The following is a 26,520-nucleotide window of genomic DNA, read 5'->3' on the forward strand; positions in this document are numbered from 1 at the left end:
CCTATGTTATAACACTCTATAACACTCTTGCTGTCATTATGGATCACTGAGTCTAAATCAAGGAGAAAAAAATGTACTTATTTGACTGAAGGAGATGAAGAATGCAGTTTGGAAGAATGCGCCTAATGGCTGCGTTCTTTGGCAAAGCAAGACCTCAGTCAATCGTTCCCCCCAAATGTATGTGATGGACGGTTGTACTGAAACTGTAATTTTCGATTACAATGCAAATTGTAGTTGACAATAAAGATTGATTGATACTGTCGGTTACAAGCTTGTATCCAACACTGACATTTCTTTGCAATCCTCCAGGGTCTCGGAAAATCAATGGGGGGAAAAAACCTCCCGTATGATCATGGTCACCATATCGCTAGTTACTCCAGCAGATACCAACGCAGGTCTGGATCTTTTGAAGATCAATAACTTTTTGTCTTCCCTTCTTGTTCTGATTAGTGTATAAACCAAATACAGAAACAGCTGACTTTGTGACAATATTGGAGGAACTCACAGTGGTTCTAAATTCTGGTTTACAGATGTTCAGATATCTTTCTGCAACAGCAACCTGAAGCGCCATCTTTGAACCAAAAAAGCCTGTTAATCACCAAATATGTCAAGTGTGTGGCAGCAGAAACATGGCACCTGAAACATGAGGGATAGTGGGCCCTGAGAACCCGGATGGAGAACCTCTGCGCTAACATAGTCTGAGTATAGCTTAATGGGGACATGAAACAAAGTACACAATGCTTTTTTTCCTCTTTATTTTAGTTGAGGGAAAACATGATAAAAAGCCTTATGAGAAACTTAACACTCATCGGTTATATAATAACACTAATTATGTATATTTATGAAAAATAAAACTAATGAAAAACTTACTAATGAGCTTAAATAAAATTTATGTGCAAGTTGAAAATAACACAGATAACACCTACACAGCACTGCTCATGCACAAAGGTGGAACAGTTTTCTCAGTTCCACAGACATATCGCTGTTTGAGCCTCGCTTTCTGTGGAACAGCATTTTACATGTCTTGAAGAACAGAGATTACGATTGTTAGGTTGAGCGCTAGAGCCAATTTAAGCCATAACACTCATAAAAGCTGAAGATACATTTATTGTTAAAAGGAAAAACATGCTTATTAACTAGCTTAGTCGCTTTGGATGAACCAGAGAACAAATTTGACCTATTTACAACTACATCAGTGTAAGGACTCACTAAAACAGGGTACAAGCTATAACAAGACAAGGAAGGTTCATCTTACTGGAAATTAAGCAGAAATGTACACATGCACACAGGTTTTACATATCACTCAGACTGCACAGGCCAAAAACTACAAAACAGTCTAGCTCTACTATAACTGATGACAGAAAACACGCAAAACACAAAGCATGAATTTGTTAGTGAGCAGAAGGAAAGCGTGCTTGTTAGTCAAAGTCTCTGTTGACCAGGACCAGTGGAGCCACCAGTGTCCACACATAAAGGCCAATGCAGATCCAGCTGGACGTGATCTTCACCCATACAGATGGCCACCTGCTGGTCATGGTCTCATAACTGGAATCAGGGCTGCAGATACAGAAAAACATCCAACAAACAGGTCAGAATGTTGCCACTTTAAATTGACAAATTAAAACTGCCCATGGGGCAGTAATTCAATTGTGTTTATATAGCATCAATTCAGAACACTTGATCCAATCAAATGATCCAGACAGATTGGTAAAAAAGTTTCTTGACAAGCAGCATTCACTCCTCCTGAAAGAGCGTAGCGCCAGTGTGGACAGTCGTCTGAATTGTTGATGGCCTTGCAGCAATCCCTCATACTGAGCTACATGCAGTGACAGTGGAGAGGAAAACCCCCCTTTAACAGGAAGGAAAACCCTCCAGCACATTTATACAGGACTTTGACAAATTAGATGATATGTTTGTTCATCCGTAAATAGAGGTTAAAACTGAAGACGTGCTATAAATATATTGTTTCGATAGAAAAAGATTAATCTGTAGGCCATCTGTGAGACAGCTCCTCGGACACTTATGAAACATTTCTGTCATAAGATCACAAATATGAGCGACGTCTGAACTTTGAGACTGTGATATCTCACACTGCCGTCTTTCGGTAATAGAGCTGGCAGTACAGGATGACAGAAAGTGTAGTGAGGCATTGCTGTCAGCACTAAGGATTGTAATCTGTGGCCAAGGTCTACTTGTAACATTCTTTTTAAAACAATAATTGCAAATGGCCAAGCAAATGATTTAGATTTAAATTATATTTCTCAACTTCCGACCCGGGGCTGCACGGTGACGCAGTGGGTAGCACTGTTGCCATGAAGCAAGAAGGTCCTGGGTTCGAGTCCTACCCTTGCCCTGGGTATTTCTGCATGGAGTTTGCATGTTCTCCCTGTGCATGCATGGGTTCTCTCCAGGTACTCTGACTTCCTCCCAAAGTCCAAAAACATCACTGTGAGGCCTCTCTAAATTCTCCTCAGGTATGAGTGTGGCCGAGGATGGTTGTTTATCCTGTTTGTCTCTGTGTTGCTGCATCTCGCCCATTGACAGCTGGAGATAGGCACCAGCACTCCTAGCGACCCCACAAGGAATAGGTGTGTTAGAAAACGGATGGATGGATCTTCTGACCTTTCTAGTCTCGTTTAGTCTTTTAAATCCTGCTGCTGGCTGATCGAACAAACCATACATCATCACTACATCACTCACAACACATTAAACCTTGACCTTGGAAAATTGATACAGACTCTAAATCCTACCTGTACCAGTTAGTAAGTGTCATCATGATGTAGAGTGATGCTAGGAACAGCATGAAGTGGAAAAATGAGTATGAATAGGTGACCCCATCTTTCTCATTGTCCACAGCTCTGTTAAGACCGCTGCCCTCCTCAAAGCTGTCCGTCTGACACCCATCCTCAATCAAAGCAGACTCATCAGTGGTCAGAGTCAACTTGTTGACCTGGGCATTTGAAGAATTCCGAATACTGATGGACAAACAGAAACACAGTGAGTTACATTATGCAACAACCCTTTATTAGCTACTGATTTACATATAATCTGAGCCACTCTGCCAGTTTAAAACAAGTTTGAGGGAAGGTGAAGGAACAGCTCACCTGGAGTACAGGACGCAAAAAAGGAAAAGTATCAATCCTACAATCCCTTGAGCATCCCACCACGTAACCACATGGTCTTGACCTTTAGGAGTAGTGCTGTTCAACCCAATAATACCCAGAAGGCTTGGATTACAGTTCCTATCTGTAATTCACATACATATACACAAACTCAAAACATATTCAAATTCTTAATTCATGACAAGTTTCTGTATATTGTACTTACAGTACCTGTATATTGTGCTTACAGCACCAAAAACGTGCTTGTGCATGGGACACAAACGTAAGTGTATATTATTATTATTATTATTATTATTATTATTATTATTATTATTATTATTATTAATTCAATTAAATCTAACAAGCTAATCTGTCAATTGTAATCAATATGCTGTATGGTTGTTACAATAGTTTGACGTATTGAGTCAAGTTATGATAACTGGTTGTAGCCAGGTTTATTAGTGGTCAGCTGGGACCAGACATAAGCAGAACCTAAAATAGGCAAGAAGAAAAGCTCAGTATTTCTACCCATCTTAAGATAGTAACCTAAACTTCCATCATCTTCTCAACAGTAGTTGTAGTTTCTATTCATAAATGCTTCATTTCAACACACGTTGAGTGCAAAATAGTACTTTCACTGAAACCTTCTGTTGTCCAGACAATGATTATAATTTTCCAACTCACCAGTCTAGTAATGTGCAATCTCTAAATTACTGTGTGCAGTTGCTGGACAGACGAATATTAATTGATATTAAAGATTTTAAGAATGGAAGAATAAAATATGTTACTGTGACCTACTATAAAATCTACTAAAGAAACAAATATGAAAGCCAACAATAAGCTAAAATGTGGAAGTAAAAACATTAGTTTTTTCAATCATTTGTTGTGTGGAATGTTCCCTTCACACAGAAAAACACTTAACAAGAGATGGTAATTACTGTAACTAGAAACCTGAAATCACTATAATCAAGTAGGCATATTTCCTTACCAGGCTCATTGGTCATTGCAGACCAGGTCAGGTACATGGTGTAAAGTGTAACCAGTGAGGATTGCAGCAAGCCAGACCTGGGCTGGGATTCCTTAATGGGAGAAAAAAAAAAACAAAAAAAAACAAACATACTGTATAAATCAAAGAGAGGCACTCAAACACTGAAAATGTTTACCGCAACTTTAATCTTTATGAAATTGCTAGAATCTAAAATTCTCATTGGGAAAGATCAGTTAGAATCTAACTCATCCGGGTGCTACTTTAACATTATTGTGCAATGTTTGACAATTTCATGTGGACTTATATATATATATATATATATATATATATATATATATATATATATATATATATATATATATATATATATATATATATATATATATATATATATATATATATATATATATATATATATATCTTAAAACTGTCTTAGTGGTGCCCTCTTAAGGTTGAACAATGGCTACTGCAGTTGAATTTTTCCTATTGGTTCAAACGGTACATGTTTCATCATCATAGACCTATGTTCAGATATAAAAACATCTCAGTCAGGCAAGGCAAGTCAGGCTCTGGAGTTGGAATCGTGAGCTTTAGGAGCATTGACTGATGATGCTTTTACATCAGGGTGAGTAAGGAAATGTACTGAATCTATGGAATTAATCCATACTTGTGCTCATGTACAACACATACGCAGCCCCAAACATACATCAACTTCCTATTTGTCAAGAAACAATTTCAGTTTTCTATCCTTAAAATATTACAGCATAGTTCCTATAGGTTTAATAGTTGTTGAAGCTTCTTAGTTGTTTAAAAGATAAAAATACATACATGGAATTAAATCATCTAAAAGACTCTGCCCTGAAACCCCTAAAAAGCCTCTTCGCTCACTGCAGCTCTCATTCTTTGGGGTTGCATACAAGGCAAGGCAAATTTAATTTTATAAAACATTTCAGTACAAGGGCAACGGAAAGTGCATTACATGATTAAAACAGGACAATAAAAACAGAATAAAAGAAAGTTGGAACACATGTAAAACAATTGAAACAGAATAAAACAAGGGAAAATGGAAGCTGAAAGCAGATAATGATTTTAACAACAGTTGGACAACAAACTAATGATGTTTCAGTAACAGCTTAACTAGAACAGTCAAAGGTAATCCTAAACAAATGTCTTTTAATCTTGGTTTAAAAGAACTCAGGCTTTCAGCACAGTTTTCTGGAAGTTTGTTCCAGATAAGTGGAGTATAGGAACTGAATGCACTTCTCCATGTTTGGTTCTGTTTCTAGATCAGAGTGGGCTGCAGACCTGAGTGGTCTGGAGGGTTGATAGACTGAAAGTCTGTGATGTATTTAGGTGCTAAGTCATTCAGTGATTTATAGACTAACAGGAGTATTTAAAAGTCTATTCCCTGACATACAAAGAGCCAGAGTAACAACTTCAGAACAGGGGCAATGAACTCTACTTTCTTAGTGAGGAGGGGTGCAGTAGCATTCTAGATCAGCTCCCGCTCTCGGATCAACTTTTTTTGGCATTCCTGTAAAAACTCAATTGTATTAATCAATTTGACCAAAGATAAACGTATGGTTTAGATTTTCTAGATCCTGCTGAGACATTAGTCCTTTAATCCTGGAAATGTTCTTCAGGTGATAGAAGGCTGACGTAATTGTGTTCACATGCTTTTGGAGGTTTAGGTCTGAGTCCATCTCTATACCCAGATTTCAGGCCTGATCAGTGGTTACCAGCTTAAGCAACTGAATCTGTGCTAACTTTTGATTAGTCCTCTAGTGACCCAAAAATTATTACTTCAGTTTTGCTTTTATTCAATTGAAGACAATTTTGGCACATACATGCATTGATTTCTTCTAAGCATTTACTCAGTGCTTGAAGGGGTTCATAGTCACCTGGTGACATGGTGATCAAGAGCTGTGTGTCATCTCCATAGTTATGGTAAATTATGTTACCTTAGGATGGACCCTTGGGGAACCCCACATTTAATTTGTTGTCGTAGAACATCGAGGCAGCATGAGGAGGAACATGAGCTGGTGAACAATTTCTTCTAAGCTTTTGCAATTTATTTGGCTGAATTGGCACATTTTGTCAAGATAAGTTCTAGTTGGAGACAGCTTTGGTTCTGAACTTCATATGGATGTACAGACTGCCCCTCTAATCTTTTGGATTTTCTCAGTAAAGTTGGAAAATTCATTACAGGCCCTAGTGGAGTGGAGTTCAGAAGTAACAGACAGAATGATTTGTTAACCTGTTGACTGTGGCAAATGAGGAACAGGTATTAATGATTTTGGTGACAATCTCAAAGAAAGATTCCCTTGCATTTTTCAGTTATATCTGTAAAGTCTCTGTTTATAGATGTCATAGTGAACCTGGAGTCTAGTCTCTCTCCACCTGCGTTCAGCTTTTCGACACTCTCCTTTATCACTTCTATCTGCTGGAGCACTTCTGCAAGGAGATTTTTTCTTCCCAGAAACCTTCACTTTAACTGGAGCAATGCAGTCAATGATGTCTGAAACTTTATACTAAAAGTTATCTACTAGTTACAGCACAAAGTATAAGAGTAAGCTTGGATAATGGACTTGTATCTGTACTTGTCCTGTTAGATCTCAGTGCTGCATTTGATACTGTTGATCACAATATTCTCCTACAAAGACTTGAGTATACTGTACAGATAAAAGGAAAAGCATTAGGCTGGTTTAAATCTTTTCTGTTGGACAGATTCCAGTTTGTTCATGTAAATAAATCTTGTTCAAACTCAAGGGTCACTTGTGGAGTACCACAGGGTTCAGTCCTTGGACTAATTCTCTTTACTATTTATATGCTTCCTATTGGCAAATTTATCAGACAGCATGGGATTAATTTCCACTGGTATGCTGATGACACTCAGCTATATTTATCCATAAATCCTGATGAATCCAATCAATTACTTCCACTACAGATATGCCTTGATGACATCAAAAGCTGGATGACTTTAAATTTCCTGCATTTAAATTCTGATAGAACAGAAGTTGGACCAGAGTCCTCACAAAATAAAATTCTTAATCAATCACTTAATCTGGATGGCATTAACTTGACCTCTGGTTATAAAGTAAAAAACCTCGGTGTTATTTTTGACCATGTCATTTAAATCCCATATTAAACAGGTTTCCAGACTTTCCTTTTTTTTCACCTCCAGAATATTGCCAAAATTAGAAATATGCTGTCCAGGGGTGATGCTGAAAAAATAGTCCATGCATTTGTTACTTCAAGGCTGGACTATTGTAATTCTTTACTATCAGGAAGTCCACAAAATGCAGTTCAAAGTCTTCAGCTGATCCAAAATGCTGCAGCAAGAGTTAATTGGCTTCGTGTTAAAATCAAGAATACAATTTAAAATAAATTCTTCTCACATATAAAGCCCTTAATAATCAAACTCCATCATATATCAGAACTCTGATTACCCCGTATGTTCCTAACAGAGCACTTCGCTCTCAGACTGCAGGTCAACTGGTGGTTCCTAGAGTCTAAAAGTAGAATGGGGCAAGACTTCCGGAAGTAAATGGAGTAGACGGACGCGTTAGAGCCTCTCTCCCACTTTAACACAAGAAAATCCCGTTCAAAACGCGTTAACCAGCTCACTGTTTGGACAAAATAATTTACGAACATGAGGAGAAACATGTCGAGTCATAAAAAGTCGACAAAGACCCAAAAATCAGGATAAATTTGCCTCGGGCACTAAAGCTAGCACACAACTGAATCAAGTTAGCAACAACACGGCTAACTCGGGAGCTTTAAGCACCGGCACTAACATAGACTCGGCAGAGATACTTAAGGCTATAGACGACTTGAAGACTGTCTTGAAAGGGGACAATGCAAAGCTACAACAAAACATGGACCAATTCGACGAGGCGGAGGTCCGCATTCATCAAGTAGAGAACTGGACAAAAGAGGCGACCGAGGCACTGTGCTTCTGCATCGAACAACAGAGAAAAACGCAGCTCAAAGTGCTTGATTTAGAATCCCGATCCAGAAGAAACAATGTACGTGTCTTTGGGGTGCCAGGAGGTCAGGAGGGGAACTCCACTACACAGTATATTGAGACATTTTTGAGAAGCCAGCTACAACTAACGGAGGACTTCGATCTGAAAATACAGTGCGCCCATTGCACTCTGGCAAGTAAACCTCCTCCCGACTCACCACCAAGGGCTATTATTGTCAACTTTCTGGAGTTCTCCACAAAAGAAAAGATCTTAAGAGAAGTGTGGAAAAAAGGCAAGATCCAGGTGGGCTCTTCACATATTTACTTCGATCACGACTATGCACCTGAGATAGTGAAGAAGCGCAGAGAATACATCACTATTAAAAAAGCACTCAAGGCAAAAGGCTTACGCTTCCAAACACCGTTTACAAGCATGAGGATCCACTGGGATTCAGGGACCTGCACATAATCCAGCGCTCTGGAAGCCCACAACGAGCTGATGAAATGGGAATCCAGGCGGAGGAGCCGGCGACAGCAGACAGCTGTTCCAGAGTGGAGCTGAATCTTCGGGAGCAATTGGGCTGGCAATCGGCGAACAACGGCGGTGCTGCGGTGGCACTGAGAGCGAAGAACAAGCTGCAGAACTTCCAGCGGAAATTAGGCAGATCGACATGTTGTAACGCAATTAATTTTTTCTCTTTTATTTTTTCTGACTGGACTCTGATTTTCTATTCCGTGAGAGAGGTCACTGATTTATTTTTTACATTGGACTAATAGGATGGATGTGTTTTTTTCTAAAGGCGCCTTTACTGTCCTTTTCGGGCCCTCTCTGTTTGAGAGGTTTAACCCGCGACTCACCAACGGGGTCAAGAATGAGAAGAGGGAGCTTCTTCTCATCTTGGAAGTCAGTTGGATTTCGTTTTACTTTATTAATGTTTGTGTTCTGGGGCCAATCCATTCAAGGTAATTCTCTTTATATATTAATGTCATATAATTTAAAAATTGCTTCCTTAAATGTCAACGGACTGGGTAGTCCAGTTAAAATAAAAAGGCTATTAGCTACATTAAAGAAAGATGGGATACAAATAGCTCTTTTACAAGAGACACATATGTCTAAACAAGAACATGATAAGTTTAAGTCATTTGGTTACTCAAACATTTTACAGCTCTTGTAGAAATAGTAGAAAGAGGGGGTAGTCATCCGTATTTCTGACTCACTGAATTTTGAACTGATATCTGAGAAGGGAGACAAAGAGGGCAGATTTGTCATTATAAAAGGGGAGAATCGATGACGCTGTGGTCACAATTGTTAATATATATGTTCCGCCAGAGAGTAACAGGACCTTCTTAAAAATGCTCTTTGACACCATTATCTCATTTAGCGAAAGAGTTCTTGTTTGTGCTGGAGATCTGAACACAATTCCTAATTATGCTCTAGATACAACACGTCATAAGAAACAAAAAAACTGGCAGATCAAAAGATCTAAATATCTTGATCAGGGAGTTGGGCCTGTTTGATGTTTGGAAGGGTCTTCACAATAAAGAAAGAGAATTTACTCATTCTTCGACACACAAAGTCCACTCCAGGACCGATCTGTTTCTGATGAATACTATTGATAGATCTAAAGTGAAGGAAGGCTTAATTGGAACTTCTGATGTTTCGGACCACAATATTATCCATTTGTCCAACGGTCTGTCTAAGAGGCCTAAGACGACACTATGGCGCTTAAATATAGGTATCCTTAATAATGAAACCACCACAAAAGAGATTAGAACAGAAATAACGGAATGTGTAAAAGACAATAACAATGGGCAAGTGAATCCAACTTTAGTCTGGGACACGGTCAAGGCGTGGATGTAATGAGAAGAAGACTAATTTTTAGAACTGCTCATCTTAAAAAACTAAAATGGTTAAAATACGATTAACTAGAAAAAACATTGAGGGAATTAGAGTTAAAAACAGCAAATGACTAACAATGGGGAAGTATACTGATACTTCGAGGAGCTAGAGGAAAAGTTAAGATTCTCTAAACAAACATTTTATGAATCAGGCCCAAAAGCTTCACGAATCTTGGCCAGACAACTTCGTAAACATCAATCGAAGCATTTGATTACCAAAATTAGAGAATCTTCGACTGGTAACTTAACCTATGACTTGGATAAAATACATAAGACCTTTGAAAACTATTTAAAAACATAATACTCTCCCCCAGAACCAGTTAACATAAATGACATTGTCAATTACTTGGCACCCTTGGACCTACCTTCGATTGGACTAATCCAAAATGAAGCTTTATCTGCTCCCATTACCCAGAAAGAATTAGATACAATTATTGGACATTTGAAAAATAACAAGAGCCCAGGTAGTGATGGGTTTCCAAATGAATGGTACAAGATGTTCAGAAAGGAGCTTTCCCCTGTCCTACTTGAGTCTTTGAACTGGACATTGAGCAGAGCTGAGATTCCCCCATTGTGGAGAGAGACTATAATATCTGTCCTCCCTAAAGAAGGAAAAAACGTTGAAAACTGTGAATCATATCGCCGAATCTCAATTTTGAAAGTTGATTATAAAATTTTTACGTCAATAATTTTTCATAGAATGTAACATTACTTGTTAGATATAATACACGAAGACCAGACAGGTTTCATCAAAGGCCAACAAACTCATGACAACATAAGACGAACCTTACATGTAATAGTCCAAGCTAAAAAGCAGGGCCTTAGCGTTGCATTAGTTAGCCTGGATGCAGAAAAGGCCTTTGACCGGGTCAACCGGGCTTTTTTACCTAAGGTGCTTGAGCGTCTGGGCTTTAATAATCAGTTTATTAGTTGTTTGCGGTCACTTTACGATGAACCACGGGCCAGGGTAAAAATGAATGGGCACCTTATTAACAGCTTCCAACTATACAGAGGAACCCGCCAGGGTTGTTGTTTAAGTCCATCGCTTTTTGCAATATTTATTGAACCCTTGGCACAGGCCATTAGAGAGGATGATGGAATAAAGGGCATCAGTTTTGCTAATATAGGACACAAAATCGACCTTTTCGCAGATGATGTAATCACATACCTCCAAAATCCAAATATAACTCTCCCCAAAGTAATGTTGGCGCTAACGGAGTTTGGTAAACTGTCTTAACCTCAAAAAGACGCAGGTTCTGACCATTATTCCCCAAGTAAATCTATAAGAAAGACCTATGGTCTTAAATGAGATGCCAAAAAGCTAAAATATCTGGGAGTATTTATTTCTCGAGATTTGGATGAGCCATTTAATTTGAACTTGGGTAGTCTTACTGAAACTATACAAAAAGATTTGGCAGCCTGGACAAGGTTAATGCTGGATTTCACAGCTAGATTGGAAATACTGAGGATGAATCTGCTCCCTCGATTTTTATACCTTTTCGTGTCACTGCCTGTTAGAATATCTAACCCACAGTTCCATGCCTGGGACAGGCTGATCTCAAGATTTACTTGGGCTGGGACCAGACCAAGGATACAATTTAAAACACTTCAAAGTAATGGGGAGCAAGGGGGTCTGGCTCTTCCAAATTTGAGGGAATACTATTACGCATCTCCGATGAGATTTATGGTCTGTTGGTGCTCTTCGGAAATGGAGACTGGATGGAAACAGATTGAACTTAGGCAAGGCGGGGTTCAACCCCAATCAAGGCTGGGAGATAAAGTAGTTACAGATATAAATGGGAATGGTATAGTTGAAGACACATTGTTAATCTGGAAAGAGGTGGTGGACAGGTACAGATTGGCAGATGTCACTGGACTCCTGATGTGGCACTCCTGTAACTTAAACTTTCAGCCAGGAGAATTTGATCCCTCCTTTTTAGGTTGGAAAGATAGAGGACTCGTGGCTTTATGCCAGTTTGTAGATGGTAATACTTTTAAAACATTTGAACAATAGAAAAAGGAGTATAATCTTGAGAACAGAGACTTATTTAAATACTTTCAGGTGAGACATTTTTACACTAAAATAAAAAAAAAAGAGTGTTCCTCCTGAAGGTAATACTATTGTAAACATTTTCACAAATGCTTACTCTCACCTTCCATGTAAAACTGTTTCCAAACTATATAAAGGGCTGCAGAAATATAATGGAAATAACACCTTGAATATTAAGGCTAAATGGGAAAGGGAATTAGGAATAATGATTTCAGAGGATGATTGGCTTTCAATGTGTGCGACATAACAGACATCCACCAACTCTAAAAAGGTGGAAAGAATTCAGATGGAAATGCCTAATCAGATACTTCATTACACCTCAAATTGCCAGTAGACAGAGATGAAAAGAACAGCAATGCTGGAGACAATGTGGCCATCAGAACGCCAATCTCACTCATATGTTTTGGTACTGCCCAAAGTTGGCAACTTACTGGGACGGTATTTGTCAGACTACCGCGATAATCTTGGGGTATGTCATTCCTAAGGACCCCAGAATTTTTCTGCTGGGGCTGTTATCTGAAGAAGTACTTCGAAAAGAAGACGAGTACCTTTTTAAAATTTTATCCCTTGCAAGCAAAAAAGCTATTACACGGTCCTGGCTAAAGAAACTTTCTCCCAAGCTGGATCATTGGCGGGAAGTCGTTGAGGAGATCCACTCCATGGAAAAATTTACCCATCTTTTACGCGTAAGAGGACATTCTTTCAATAAACGCTGGTCTAAATGGCTGACATACAAGAATAAGGAAGCATAATCAAGCTTAATGTCTTGTAAAAATTTTATCTTTTCTCCCTTATTTATCTATGTATCAGTGCCCCTAGTTCTGTGTGTGATGTATGTTTCATTGGTATTAAAAACGTTAAACCGGTTATGAAGCGTCAGTCAGTTTGACTTTATATATATATATATATATATATATATATATATATATATATATATATATATATATATATATATATATGTGTGTGTGTGTGTGAAAATCTGTTTCCCCCCCCCCCTTTGTCAGGAGCGCGCATTGCTGCCGTTTTCACGGCGCTTATAATTGATCTTTCGGCAAAACAACGCATATAATCATATCAAGGCAGCTGTTTACAAAATATAAAATAAAAATAAATAAACGAGGTCTTCCTGCGCTGTTTTGTGTTATTTTAAACGCCAAGATAATTGGTCTTTTGACACTTTTATTGAGCCGAAGTGACAAGTGAATTTCTCCACTGTGAGATCAATAAAGTCTGTCTTATCTTATCTTAAATAAAGAGATGAGGACAAAATGTATCACTAAAATGAATGAGCATTTATTCACAACTAAAAATGAATTTATGCCATGGCCTAGTTAGGCCCAATGATGAGGTGCTACTTATCATAAAGAATCACTTGACATTTTAAAAACAGTATCTGTACATTAATATTTACCCTACCAACATACTAGCATAACAAAAGTCCAAAATAATATATCAAAAATATACACTGAGTAATATTGAGGCCTAAATATTTCCTGAAATGTAAATAAATTTCAACTTACCATAAATGCATTAATAGTGAATTTAGCAAATCAGTTATGGTGTGTAATTCATATACAAATATACAATTAATCAATCTTATTTTTTAGGTGTTCCTGTTCTCACTGCCAAGTAATGGATTCTGCGAGAGAGGGCATCTGTTGCCAGGAAATCAGCTTGGTTGTTGCTAAGATTGAAGAAACCAGAGAGGAGATGGATGGAGAAATCCCTGCCTGTATCACAGACCATCCTGGCATGGAAGCGGTGTGTCTAAATGTTTGGACATTGCAGGTTGCTTGGTCCCAATACAAGCAACAGCATAGACATATAGCCTATAGACAATTTGTGAGATGGTGTCGGGACTATTTAGGCAAAGATACCAGGGCTGTGATACCCTCATGTGCAGTTAGCTGCACTTCCCACCCCCAGGACATGAAGATGATTTTACCTTTAGAGGTCACCTGTTGGCAGTTAAAAAAATACCCAAGCTGAAAGAATAAAATCAAAAATGTGCATTTAAACAAAATTGTTATGGTTATTATGTAATATAAGCAATTACTAATACAATTATTTCATGGTCTTTTTGAAAATCGTCTGAAAGAGGGATAAAGCGGTTTGGAAAATGGATGGATGGATGGATGGATGGACTGAAAGAGATTGATGGCATCATCTTTTGTTGGTTTCACAAATGAACTTGTCAGTGATGGGGGCTCTTATGCTGCATCAACCTGCTTAATTTTTGATTTTCTCCAGCTCTGCTAGCAGCATCTCAAAACAGTGGTCTACATAGTCTGAAACAAAAAGCAGCAGTAAGTAAAATTTCTCTCAGCAATCAAACTTTTTTTGATTGCTGGGGTGCATTTACACACAAGTGAATAAACACATACAGGAAAGTAAAAGACAACACATGTAGACATAGATACATGAAAATAAAAAGACAAAGAGTGAAGCAACTAGTAAAGCAGTGGTGATTCCTGACAAAAATTATTTAAAAAAGAACATCTCAGTATATATGCAGTAGAATTATGTGCTATATTATTAGCTTGAGAATGGATGGATGAAACTAATATAAATAAAATAATTTGTAGTGATTATCTGCATTGAGTATTCAAAAGGGATGTACAAATAATCATCAAAATATATTACATAAGGTTATGGCTGTTCATCATAGAATATGTGAACAAAATAAAAATGCAAATTTATTTTGGACTCCAATCATTATAACTTTTGGATATCTACATGAGCAGAACATTGATAAACCCACTGATCTCTATTCAGTGGATAAACCTCAGACTGGCAGATCTCTGCTTTGCAAAGACCCGTCCGACTCTCTGATTGGCTAATGTCCAGGCTCAGCCAGCTTTCAATGGTTGAGAGCAGCTTCAGTTTAAAACCTTGAAAAAAAAAAAAAAATGCTAGACGGAACAATTTGCGCTCATTTTCCAAATGACGGAAATCCGTTGCAGCGACGGAGAACATTAACCCCTGTATAAATAAAATTTAATTGAATAAAGGTTTCCTTGGCATTGTCCTTAAATGTGTTATGATGTGCCTTTGCCTTCACAAATCATTGGAAATGATGCTTTCAAAGGTAACAGAAAAGTGATCGGAGAGGGCAGTATCAGTTACATTGACTTTGGAAATGTTTAGACCCTTAGTGATGATCAAGTCTAAAATATGTTCCTGTTTGTGCATTGGGTGTTTAACATGTTGAGTTAAACCAAAGTTTATAAGTATGTCACACAGTTTTTTTGTACCTCTGTCTTCAGAGTTGTTAATGTGAAAGTTATGTCTCCCACAATAATTAAACAGTCAGAATCAACACATCACGGATACGAGGTCATCAAGATAATTTAAAAAGATTTAGGAGGCCAATAAACATTCATAAACATGGTTCGTACTGGGCTCTTTACCTGGAGAGCCAAATATTCAAGAGTCAAATTTTCCCAGAAACACCTTTTTACACTTTAGTGAATCACAAAGCGATATTGTCACTCCTCCATCTTTCCTTTGCTGTCAGGTGTGAAAGAAAAATTGTAGTTTGGAGGAGCTGACTATCAGAATAGGTGTTTCATTAAATACATGTGACCATGTTTATGTTAAAAACATAACATCAAGATTGTCAGTAGTGAAGTCATTGATTAAAAGTGATTTTCCTGACAGAGATCCAATGTTGAATAAAGCCAGTTTGTATGACTTAGTGGTTAATATTGTCTCTGTGTCAGGCTGCATTTGACAATTTATAAGTATGCTTGTTTTTTCCTGTATGTTATCTTTTTAGCTTTCTTATTTCTGCCACGTATCATCACAGATATATCACAGCTATCTTCAGCAAAAGGCCCAAGCTGATGCTGGAAACTGTCACGTCTGGTAAGGTTGCGGCTAAGGCCAGGTGTGCATCACAGAGAGGTCATCTTGAAGGTCTTGAGCACGGGCATGTTCTTTGTTACAATGAAGAGGGTTCGGAGCTTTGCTGCTTTTGGAAGATGCTGGTTTAGTCACAGAGCTAGAGTTATCAGAATGGCTATGCAGAGATGTTAACTGTAGGGCAATCTTAAAAACCTCTTTCATGTTGCTTGTGTAATCCAGACTGGGGACATCTGGGCTTGGTAGTGAAAAAAGGTTGGGTGGGTGTGGTCTGGACTCGTGTCTGTGAGGATGGAGGCTTTGGGTTCTTTCCAAAAGAGGTTAAAAAATAAAATAACTGGACTTCTATTCTGAAGCTGAAGACGTTTCGCTTCCCATCCAAGACGCTTTTTCAATTCAAAATGTCTGGAGTAGTGTCGAATTCCAAGCTTCATAGACCTGCTGGCAGGTCTTTTTAGAGTTTATATTCACATGTAAATTTATCTGGAACGGATCACCCCTGACAATGGAGAGCCGTGAGCCAAACGACTCTCCATAGGCTAAATGACAACAGTAGTACTTGCTCAGGATCATTTATATTTCAAAGGGCCGAAACAATAGCTGCAGAAATTAGAATTTTACACCTGTTTGTATCTTACTTTGTCCATTTTTGTAGAGGGACTGTTTGGAGACAACAAATGTCCACTGTAGTTAGTCATTTGAACCTACTTTTTTTTACTGGAATATATTCTTAGTGGATACAGGCAGAAAGAGACCAAACATGGCTGGAGTTGTTTCTGCCACAGTGGCAGTGTTTAAAAATCAGCTGTAAATGAAAAATAAAATGCCTTTGAAGTGGTTAAACAATGGAAGATCAATTCTTAATACACACAAAATATCTTATGTATCAAATTGTATGTTTCATATCTGGAAAACCTCACGTCTTGCTGAGATTATCCATATAGAAACTCAAACCGAATGACCTCTAGATTTACTTAAAAATATAGATATATATTCAAGACACTAGCTGCAGCCTCACTGTGAAACAGCAAGCGCTGTTTCATAGTTATCTGTACAGAAGCGATTTTTACTGCACATTAATGAACACAGTTACATCCCAAAACTATTCAAACCACTGATAGACTTGGCCAACATGTCTCTTGTGACAGAAAATAATATCTGCATCATAAGACGCAACCGATTGCTATTGTATCACCAAAAGTTTAAACAGTATAGGTTGCCAACATGGTAAAATGGTTAAATGGTAAATGGCTTGTACTTGTATTGCACTTTATCAAGTCCAATGACCCCAAAGGGCTTTAAAGTCATTCATTCACACCCTGACGATGGTGAACTCTTTGTAGCCACAGCTGCCCAGTGGCAGACTGACAGGAGAACAGTTATTGAAAATTTGTAAATAAAAACAGAACAATGTTGTTAAAAATGATAGCCTACACCTTGTACTTTGTGTTTGAAGTGCAAAAAACAACTTCAAATTTAAATCTACAAGACTATGAATTTAATTTTTTGAGCTATAGCAACTGTATTTCTGTCTGTAGAGCATTGATCATGATGCACCAGTGCACAGTTGAATTTGTTTCCCATTTTTATATCACAAATGATTAATATGCTTGCAACACAAAGACACAATCCATCCACCATTTACAGAGCTGTTTTCTTACAGCAAAGTTCCTATTAGCATTGAGCTTGGGGAAAAAAACAAAACATTTGAAATTCAGAGCAAAATGCAATTGAGAGGGCAAAGACCAAGTCTGTCAAACCTGGTCTCCAGATCATGATGCATATTGAGATGGATACATTGGAATTATGTTAGAAAACCAACTTTCCTCTGCCTTCTTTAGGTACAAGATATTAAAGTATACATAAACCAAATAATTTTAGCTTCAATTACATGATGCTCATTTACACAGGTGAACTCCTAAGAATAGTACTGATTACCTGAATTTGTGGTAGAACAGATATGATGGAAGCTGTGACGCAGAGAAGCAAGTTGATGCTAATGAAGACCTTATTTTCAGTGCAACCATCAGAATGGGTGTAGTACACATAGAACAGGACCAAAGAGACTAGGGACAGAAGGTAGTTCAGCGCAGTGACTGAAAGTAGAGCTGTGAAAGCATAGCAAAGTTAATTTTAGAGAAAATTCTGTTTAAAAATCACACAATAGGATATAAAGTGTAAGTATATAACTCTTTGAAATGATCTATATGTTGTTATCGCCACAAACCTCAATGTTTTTTATTATAATTTTATGTGATAAACCAACACAAAGTACTGCATAGTTGGAAAGAGGAAGAAAAAAAATCCATCCATCCATTGTCTTCCAGTTATCAGAGACTGGGTTGCGGGGGCAACAGATCAACGAGGGAAACCCAGACATCCCTCCCCCCAGCGACATCCTCCAGATCAATCTGGAGGATTACAAGGTTTTCCTTGGCCAGACAACATATATAGTCCCTCCAGTGAATTCTGAGTATTCCATGGGGACTTCTCCCAGTGGGATGTGCCGAGAAAAAACCCAAAGGGAGGTGCCCAGGGGATATCCTGATCAGATGTCCAAATTACCTCTACTAAAACTCCCCTGGATAACAGAGCTTCTCACCCCATTTCTCAGGGCACAGACTGGGCACCCTCCAGAAAAAGCTAATTTCATCCGCTTGTGCCTGGGATATCATTCCATAACCGTAGGTGAGGGTCAGAACGTAGAGGGATCGATAAATCGAGAGCTCTGCTTTCTGGGTCAGCTCTTTATTCAACGCAACAAACCAAAGCAGCGCTCGCATTGCTGGAGACAATCCTGTCCACCTCCAGTTCTATCCTACCATCACTTGTGAACAAGACATCAGGATACTTAAAGGGGATATAACTTGCAAAATCCACCTTTTCAGCCCTTAAACACCTTTTATGGTGTGCTTGGGGCCTTTGGAAGTACTGAAAAGTTTAATTTAGTCTTGTAAAGTGTTTAGATATATCTAGATTCTTTTTGGGTTATATTTTTTAAGCTGTTCAGATATTTCTGTTATGTTATCTTCGCTGTTACGTCACGGCTCTTTTTGGGCATCCCACAGTTTTCCACCGCGTTTAGTTGTCGTTTCGATTTTGTAGTCCAATCTCAAGGATGCCGTGAAGCCATCAATGGACAAGTCTAAATGTTCGGTTATTAGGTGTAGTAATCCACACAAGTCACTCCTCAGAACCATGTCAAGTGCCTGGATAAACCTTATTTTTCGTGGGAATGGATCGGCACCAATAGGGAAAGTCCTTCTTGTTTGTGCAAAGCACTTTAAAGATCAATGCTTCAGTAATTTTTGCCAGTAATGAAGAGGGATTTCATCTGATTTAGGGCTCAGTTCCTTCTGAGCAGCTGTAAGCTGCTGATAACTCTAAAATTTACTGTTTTAGATTTCATAGCACTTGCTGTGTGCTTGCTTATAGTTTCTTAAAAGTACAATCTTAGTGCCTATTTCGAGTAGACGATGAAGGAATTTATTTCAGACAATTAAATTTAACACATTTAACAAATATTAAATAAATACATTTTAGAAATTAATAAATAATAATACTAATAATAAAAATATACATTTAAGAAATTCTTCAACCAAGTACAAGTAAAAAAGTAATTGGTAAACATTAAATTAAATTTTCTGTTCCAATTCAATTCAATCATTTGAACATAAATAGAAATGAGATAAACAATTTTTTCCTCTAAATAAAATATATCAGGTATATTTACCCTGATATCTGACATTGATTAATGATTAAAGAAAGTTGTCTGAAAAGGGGTATGAAGAAGTAAAACTTATTTTCATACCCCTTCTCTCTCTAATTGCACTTAAAGTACCTTCCTGTTAAACAACAATGTTATTGATCCAAAATTAACAAAAAATATAAACAATTATATTTATACACATATACATATATAAATATATGCATCTACATACATACACATAAATGCACACATGCATAACTACACACACACACACACACACACACACACACACACACACACACACACACACACACACACACACACACACACACACACACAGTGCTCAGATATACATCGTTCATCTCGCCTCCTCATTACTATACCTGTTAAAAAACATCAGTTTGAGCCTTTTTTTTTTTTTTAAACAGACTTATGGTTGGACATTGCTTCAGTTCTTTCTGGAGTTTATTCCAGACTTTCACACCACTGACTGAAATGCACTTTCTCTTCATGGTGGTTCGAACCCTCAAGGTTCTGAAGTTAAGATTTTCCCTGTAGTCATAACCCTCCTCTCTATCAGTGAACAGCTTTTGAATATTCTCTGGTAGTTGTTTATTTCTAGCTTTATACATCAGCTGGACTGTTTGAAATTCTACCAGAGGGAGTTTGAAGAGGCAGGACTTTATAAATAATATGTTAGTATGGTCATGGAATCATGCCTTATGAACTATTCTGATGGCCCTTTTTTGTAACGTGCATAAGGGTTGCAGTGAGGTTTTATAGGTGTTGCCCCATATGTCCACACAGTAACTCATGTAAGGTAAGTGAGCAATACAGAATATGAAGAGCAGCATAATTTAGGAAAGGTTTTGTTTTACTGAGAACAGCAATACTTCTGGATATTTTTGTTTGAATGTATTTTATAAAGGTTTCCAGCAAATCTTATTGTCTATCATTTCTCCCAAAAACTTAATTTCCTTAACCCTCTCTACAGTCATATTATCTATTAGGATATGTACATTTGTTTTGCTTTTGCAGTTTCCAAATAACATAAACTTAGTTTTATGCAAATTTAATGACAATTTGTTAATATCAAACCATACCTTAAGGTGACGTAACTCTAAGTTGATATCAACTACAAGCTGATCCAAATTATCACCTGTACAAATGATATTAGTATCATCTGCAAACAAAGCAAACTTGAGTATTTTCGAAACTTTGCAGATGTCATTAATATAAAGAATAAACAATTTTGGCCCCAGTACTGACCACTGGGGGACACCACAAACAATGTCCAAGCATGATGACTGGCAGTCACCCATTTGCACAAATTGTTGCCTGTTACTTGGATAACTTCTCATCCAGTGCAGGACTACTCCCCAGATGCCATAGCGCTCCAATTTATTAATTAATATTTCATGATGTATTGTGTCAAAAGCTTTTTTGAGATCAATAAATACACCGACTGCAGATTTCTTATTATCTAAGGCGCTGGCAACTTCCTCTATCAGTTCAGTGACTGCCATTGCAGTAGATCTTTGTGATCTGAATCCATATTGACTTTCGGAAAGCAGTTTATGTTTCAGTAGCATTATGATAAGTGAGTGTAATGCCGTGAGAAAAAGGTAGGGGACGAATTACTGCTTCACAAGGTCATAAATAGGACAAGGTCTCATAGGCTGCTGATAATGGGTTACAAGAGGAGTCTCTTGAGCTTCACTGGTGAAGAATTCAGACCAAAGCATTGCAGTTCCAATTTATATAGACCACAACGGAAGAAACGGAAATATTAAAAGCGTGACATTTCCCCTTTAAACTACTACGCTCAAGGATGAGACTGAATCCAAATGCAGAGGGAGCAGTCCAATTTTTACCATTCTAGGACCATGGCCTCAGACTTAGAGGAGTTTACTGTCATCCCAGCTGGTTTATCCATAAGAAAAATGCTCAATGGTGGTTGTAAAGAGTCTAAGACCCACCCCCAGAGCACCGAGAGAGACGGCAGGGAAACCAAGACCCCAGATGCTCAAAAGGTGCCGAAAAGGGCCGACACAGGAAATCTGCCTCCCCCACCCAAGGGAAGAAGAGAGACGGCCCCAAGGAACCCCCCCCCCAAGGGAAGAAGAAAGACGGCCCCAAGGAACCCCCCCCCCACCAACAGCCACAATGCCGAAGCCCCGGGAGCCGCGGGGACAAGTCCGTGGACTCCGTCGCCAGCCAGCTACACCGAAGCGGATCCAACCATGGGTCCCAGGGGGGCACTGGCGTCCCAATGGCACCCTGACCAAACCACAGGGGGCCAGGCCCCACAAGGCAGGCAGCAGGAGCGAGCCGGCACTCGCCCGAGCACCCATCCCGGACACCCCAAGGACCACTAATGCACCACCGGGCCAATGTGACCAGCCCATTCTGGCCCCAGACCAGATGACCCACAAGCCCACCCACCCGGAAATGGGGCCAACATGAACCGAATGTACCAACCAACCCGAGGCTCCCCCCCCAAAGATCAAAGTTTTTACTCACATGCAAAATGCTTTGTGTGGTGGACAACCAAGCCAGATGAGAACATCTTCATCCCTAAAAGAGTGACCACTGGCCGGCAGATGAGTGTAAACCACAGAATCTTGGCCTGATGATGTTGTTATTCTGTGCTGGATCATCCTTTCAGCCAGTAGCTGCTTTGTTTCCTCGATATACAGTATAACTGGTCACAGTGCTCCTGGCACTTGAAAGTATACACAACATTGTCACAACATTGTACTGTTGTGTATACTTTTTTGTATTTTTCTACCTGGATTGGAATGCATCAGGACATCTGCTCATCTGTTAAAATGGCCTATACCTAAAGGTAATTTACCTGTTTTAGAAAGAATTCATGATGGATGAACAAAATTGTAAAAGACATTACCAAAAACACTTGCAACTGCAGCAAATGGCGTTAATACTCCCTATTAGATTGAATACATGTCAGGGTTTCCCGCAGTGCTATCTTGGCGAGGCAGTCGCCTCGCCAAACTCACGCTACCGCCTCGCCAAGATAAAAAAAAAAAACACACGCAGTTTTTGTTGTTGCTTTCGCGCGTGCACATAGTGAATAGCAGGGGAAAAACACATGATACGCCCCCCACCGCCTCGCCTAAGCAAATTTCTGCGGGAAGCACTGCATATGTTACCTGACTCCGCCAGATAGATTTGCTCCGCATATCCATCTGGAAACCTTCCGTTGAAGTAATTTTGGGAAGGAGCGAAAATACTGGTTAGCTGATTGGCCTATGTTGGTGATAGACGGGCCAAATGAACCAATCAGATTCGTCCTCGCTCTGTTACGAGCGACGACGAAAACACAACCACAAGCCAAGTTACTCTTGCTGCTGCAGGTAAAGGCTCGTTAGCTCAGCAAAGAAATACTCTGTAATTCCGATAAAACTTGCTCGATAGCCACGCTAACGCTAGTTTCATCGGCTGAAGCCGCCATGTTCTTTAGACTGAACTGTCGCGCTTCCCGTTGCGTCACACCTCAACTCGCCTCAAAGCCAACGCTGATTGGACGTTCGTTTGGTGAACGGCTCCAAATTTTCTTTAACGGAGAGTAGCCAGACTGATCTGCGAGTGAAACCTTGAAAGCTCGCGAGATCAGGATGGTCTCACGAGGCTACTGCATATGCACACCACACTTTTAGGAATTTTCTTTGTAAATCTTTTGAAAACCATGTATCACTTTTCTTTTAATTCACTGTTATGTTACTTTGTGTTGGCTTATCACAAAAGACCAATAAAAGATACTGAAATTTGTAGTTGAAGCATTAAACAGCCAAAAGTATTTTGCAAGGCATTGCAGTCCTATCATATATTATGATAGTTATCATTTATTTACTTTCTAGGTTTTTAAAGGCCTCAATATGCATACAAACTTAATACATTTGCCCCATTTCAATATTAACAATGTCAACTGACAACCTCCTTTCTTTCATTTTGTCAATTACTTCACTACTTTTTATGTTGTTGTGTTCAGTATATACAAACCCCTAAAGTGTTTATCCTACCTGCATACCAACAGCGCGAGTTGCCCTCTTCCATCTTTTCCACCCAGGACTCATTCCAGGAATGAGCAAAGTCAATGAGTAAAACCAGTTGGATGAGGATGAAGCAAAAGGCTCCTGCCATTCCGATGTAGAACCACACTGCAGAAAACAGCAAGAAAAACTTCTCAATGCCATTCTAACGCTTAAAAGAAAATACTATGACCTTATAGCTTTAAAAGTGTGCTCATTGCTTACTACAGGGAATTTACCTAAAGTTCCCCTTGATTTAAAGCAAGTACATTTGTACATCAAGAGTTTCCCTCACTGTACTATAAGCGCTTCACTTGCCCCACCACCTGGCTAAGCATAGTTTATTTTAATGTTTTTTTAATATACATCAGTAACAGTGATACCACGGATGGTATATAGAAGGGTTGTCATAATAATTCATGTCTATAACGATATGTGTACTAAAAAAATATATAATTTAAGGTTACAGATTTGAATATTCTAAATAAACTGACCCATTTGTATCTGCCCAATCTGCTACCTTTCTTCCCAGCAGCAGCACAGTTGCCCCAAATAATGAGCTGCTGCTGGAAGCTTTTAGATCTGTTGATATGTAGAGGACACCCAGAAGAAAACACAGAACCGTCTTTATAGACGAGACAAACCCAGTGTTTTGTGGAGGAACTTTTCCCGGCAGACAGACAAAAAAAACCAAATGCCTTCTCTTTGAGCTGCGGAGTGCTGCACCACGCAACACCCTCATTCCACCTCGTCCCTATAGGTATACTTATCCCACCGGAGATGAGTTCTACCACTGTGGTTTCATGTGCCAGCTTGACAATGTCAGTGTTGATGTGATTTGGGGTGCAGTGAGACATTAAGTGCTTGTAAAACAAGGAGCTCAACACAAAACCATGTGGAGAGCTGGTGAAGAGCTGAAGATGCCTGCTGTCCCAGTCTGACGCTCTGGCAGCAACATGATGGGAAGTTGTGGATCCACATCCAGGTGGAATGTGGGAGTCCACTGTCCTTCAGTTTGTTTGTTGGACAGTGCTAAATGCTAAGCTATAGTTCATGAAAAGCAGCTGCACATGGCTCTAGATGGGACAGTGCAGGATGGAGGGCTGTGGCTACTGCATCCTCAGTGGAGCTATAGGCTACAGGCAAACTTTTAGAGGTGGAAACTTTTGTGGAATAGTGATAACTGGCTGGTGGTTAGTAAGGCAGGAAATGTAGGGCTTCATGGACAGGGGACAGTGGTGGAAAATTTCAGACAGGGTGAGACAGTGGGTTGTGAAAGGAAAAGATTAAAAATCCAGGCGAGGACTCCTAACCCGCTGGTCAGTACAGTCCTTGAGCCCCCGTGTGCAGACACAAGTGTTTGTTTAAAACAAAATACACTGACTGTATATCTAAAATTGCCCCTAAGTAAAAGTGTGTGCATAGTTGTCTGATGGACTGGTGACTTGTCTAGGGTGTACCACGCTTCCACGTAATTCCGTGTTAATACTTTTCAATTAAAATGGCTGTTATGGAAAGAAATATTTACCAGTAGTCAATGGTCCCTGTGAGATAAAAAACGACCCAATAGTGATGCCAAGAGCTGCAACAAACTTGAAGAACCAAAATCTGTGACAAAAAAACAGAAATACAAATACAAATCAGTTGGGCCAATGCTTATTACTGTTAAAATTCACCAAAAGCATGAAAAATCTTTCGTGAAAAAAAGGGAAGCGGAGGCAGTATTTTCAAATACTGCTTTTTGTAGTAAATTCTACAAACGATGGCTCAAACTAAGTCCTCAAAAGATAGGGAGCGCTTTGCGCTTCACAGAACCAAAAATAAGTAGTGATTTGACATGGCATGAGAGCACCACAGCACTGATATAACATGGAGTCATCAATGACAGTTAACAGCAAAGTCATTACAATATCTTATGTTTGTTCCGTTTGAAAGTGAGAAAAAAATGGTCTGGAACGGAGCAGACAAGTATAGGAGCAGAGGATGTGGAATCTGGGGGTAAGAGCATATAAGAATGAAATTCTATTACCAACAATGGTGAGTGGGAATACCACAAGATAAGTATGACACATAATATATACGTCATTATCTCTGTGACCAGATATTATATTTCTAATTGAATTTGCTTGATAAGTACTATAATGCATTGCTTTTAGATTACAGGCATTCATTATTGTAATTATATAGCAGTATAACCTTACTACATAAAAGGCATCACAGAGCAATGATCTACCCCATAAACAAAAGCCATGTATTCTGATCACACCGTTTCTTTATACTTTGATTTAAACTGATAGATACTTGTTTTAGATGTGACCCCAAAATTATTCCAAAGTCTAACACCACACAAAGACACATAAAAACCTTTCCTCATTGTGCTTACTGCATGGACCTTGAATTTAACACAGCCCCTCAGGTTATAACCCCCTTCGATGTGTACAAAGAGCTTTTAACTATTACTAAGCAAAATATTTTTATTTTCCTTGAATCATTTAAGTGCTGTATAAAAATCAACTAATTCATAAAATTTCAGTATCTTCAACTTTATGAATTAGTATGCTCGAAAAATCAATTTTATGCATCACTCTCACAGCACGTTTCTGGAGTAGAAAGTGGGGACGCTTTTATAGTTATTGCCCCAAATTACTATGCAGTAGGTTAAGAATGGCAACACTAAATAATATAGTAAATACAAGGCACTATAATATAAGAAATATTTAACCTTATCGAGAATTCATATACTTTTTGAAACATTACTTTGTATATGTCTGATGTGTGCTTTCCAGTTCAATTTGCTGTCACTAATTATTCCTAAGAATTAAATCTGACACAGTATCTATAGTAACACCACCTAAATTTATTTTCTGATCTAAATTTTCCTGGTAGTCTC

The 26,520-nt window shown here is 38.7% G+C and overlaps 1 protein-coding gene across 1 annotated transcript in view; it reads right to left on the minus strand.

Moving 5' to 3' along the window:
- Positions 1–738: 738 nt before the first annotated feature.
- serinc1 (serine incorporator 1) overlaps positions 739–26,520 on the minus strand; it is a 43,147-nt gene continuing 17,365 nt past the window's right edge. Inside the window, exons 4-10 of the mRNA XM_036148766.1 lie at positions 25,159–25,238; positions 23,622–23,759; positions 17,808–17,977; positions 4,090–4,180; positions 3,105–3,246; positions 2,751–2,975; positions 739–1,557 (exon numbers count right to left, since the gene is read on the minus strand). Of these exons, the coding sequence (XP_036004659.1) occupies positions 1,419–1,557; positions 2,751–2,975; positions 3,105–3,246; positions 4,090–4,180; positions 17,808–17,977; positions 23,622–23,759; positions 25,159–25,238 (985 nt within the window). The 3' untranslated portion in view covers positions 739–1,418. The remainder of the gene's footprint in view (positions 1,558–2,750; positions 2,976–3,104; positions 3,247–4,089; positions 4,181–17,807; positions 17,978–23,621; positions 23,760–25,158; positions 25,239–26,520) is intronic.

The sequence above is a fragment of the Fundulus heteroclitus genome, chromosome 16 (assembly GCF_011125445.2).
Source record: "Fundulus heteroclitus isolate FHET01 chromosome 16, MU-UCD_Fhet_4.1, whole genome shotgun sequence".
Taxonomy (NCBI): Eukaryota; Metazoa; Chordata; class Actinopteri; order Cyprinodontiformes; family Fundulidae; genus Fundulus; species Fundulus heteroclitus.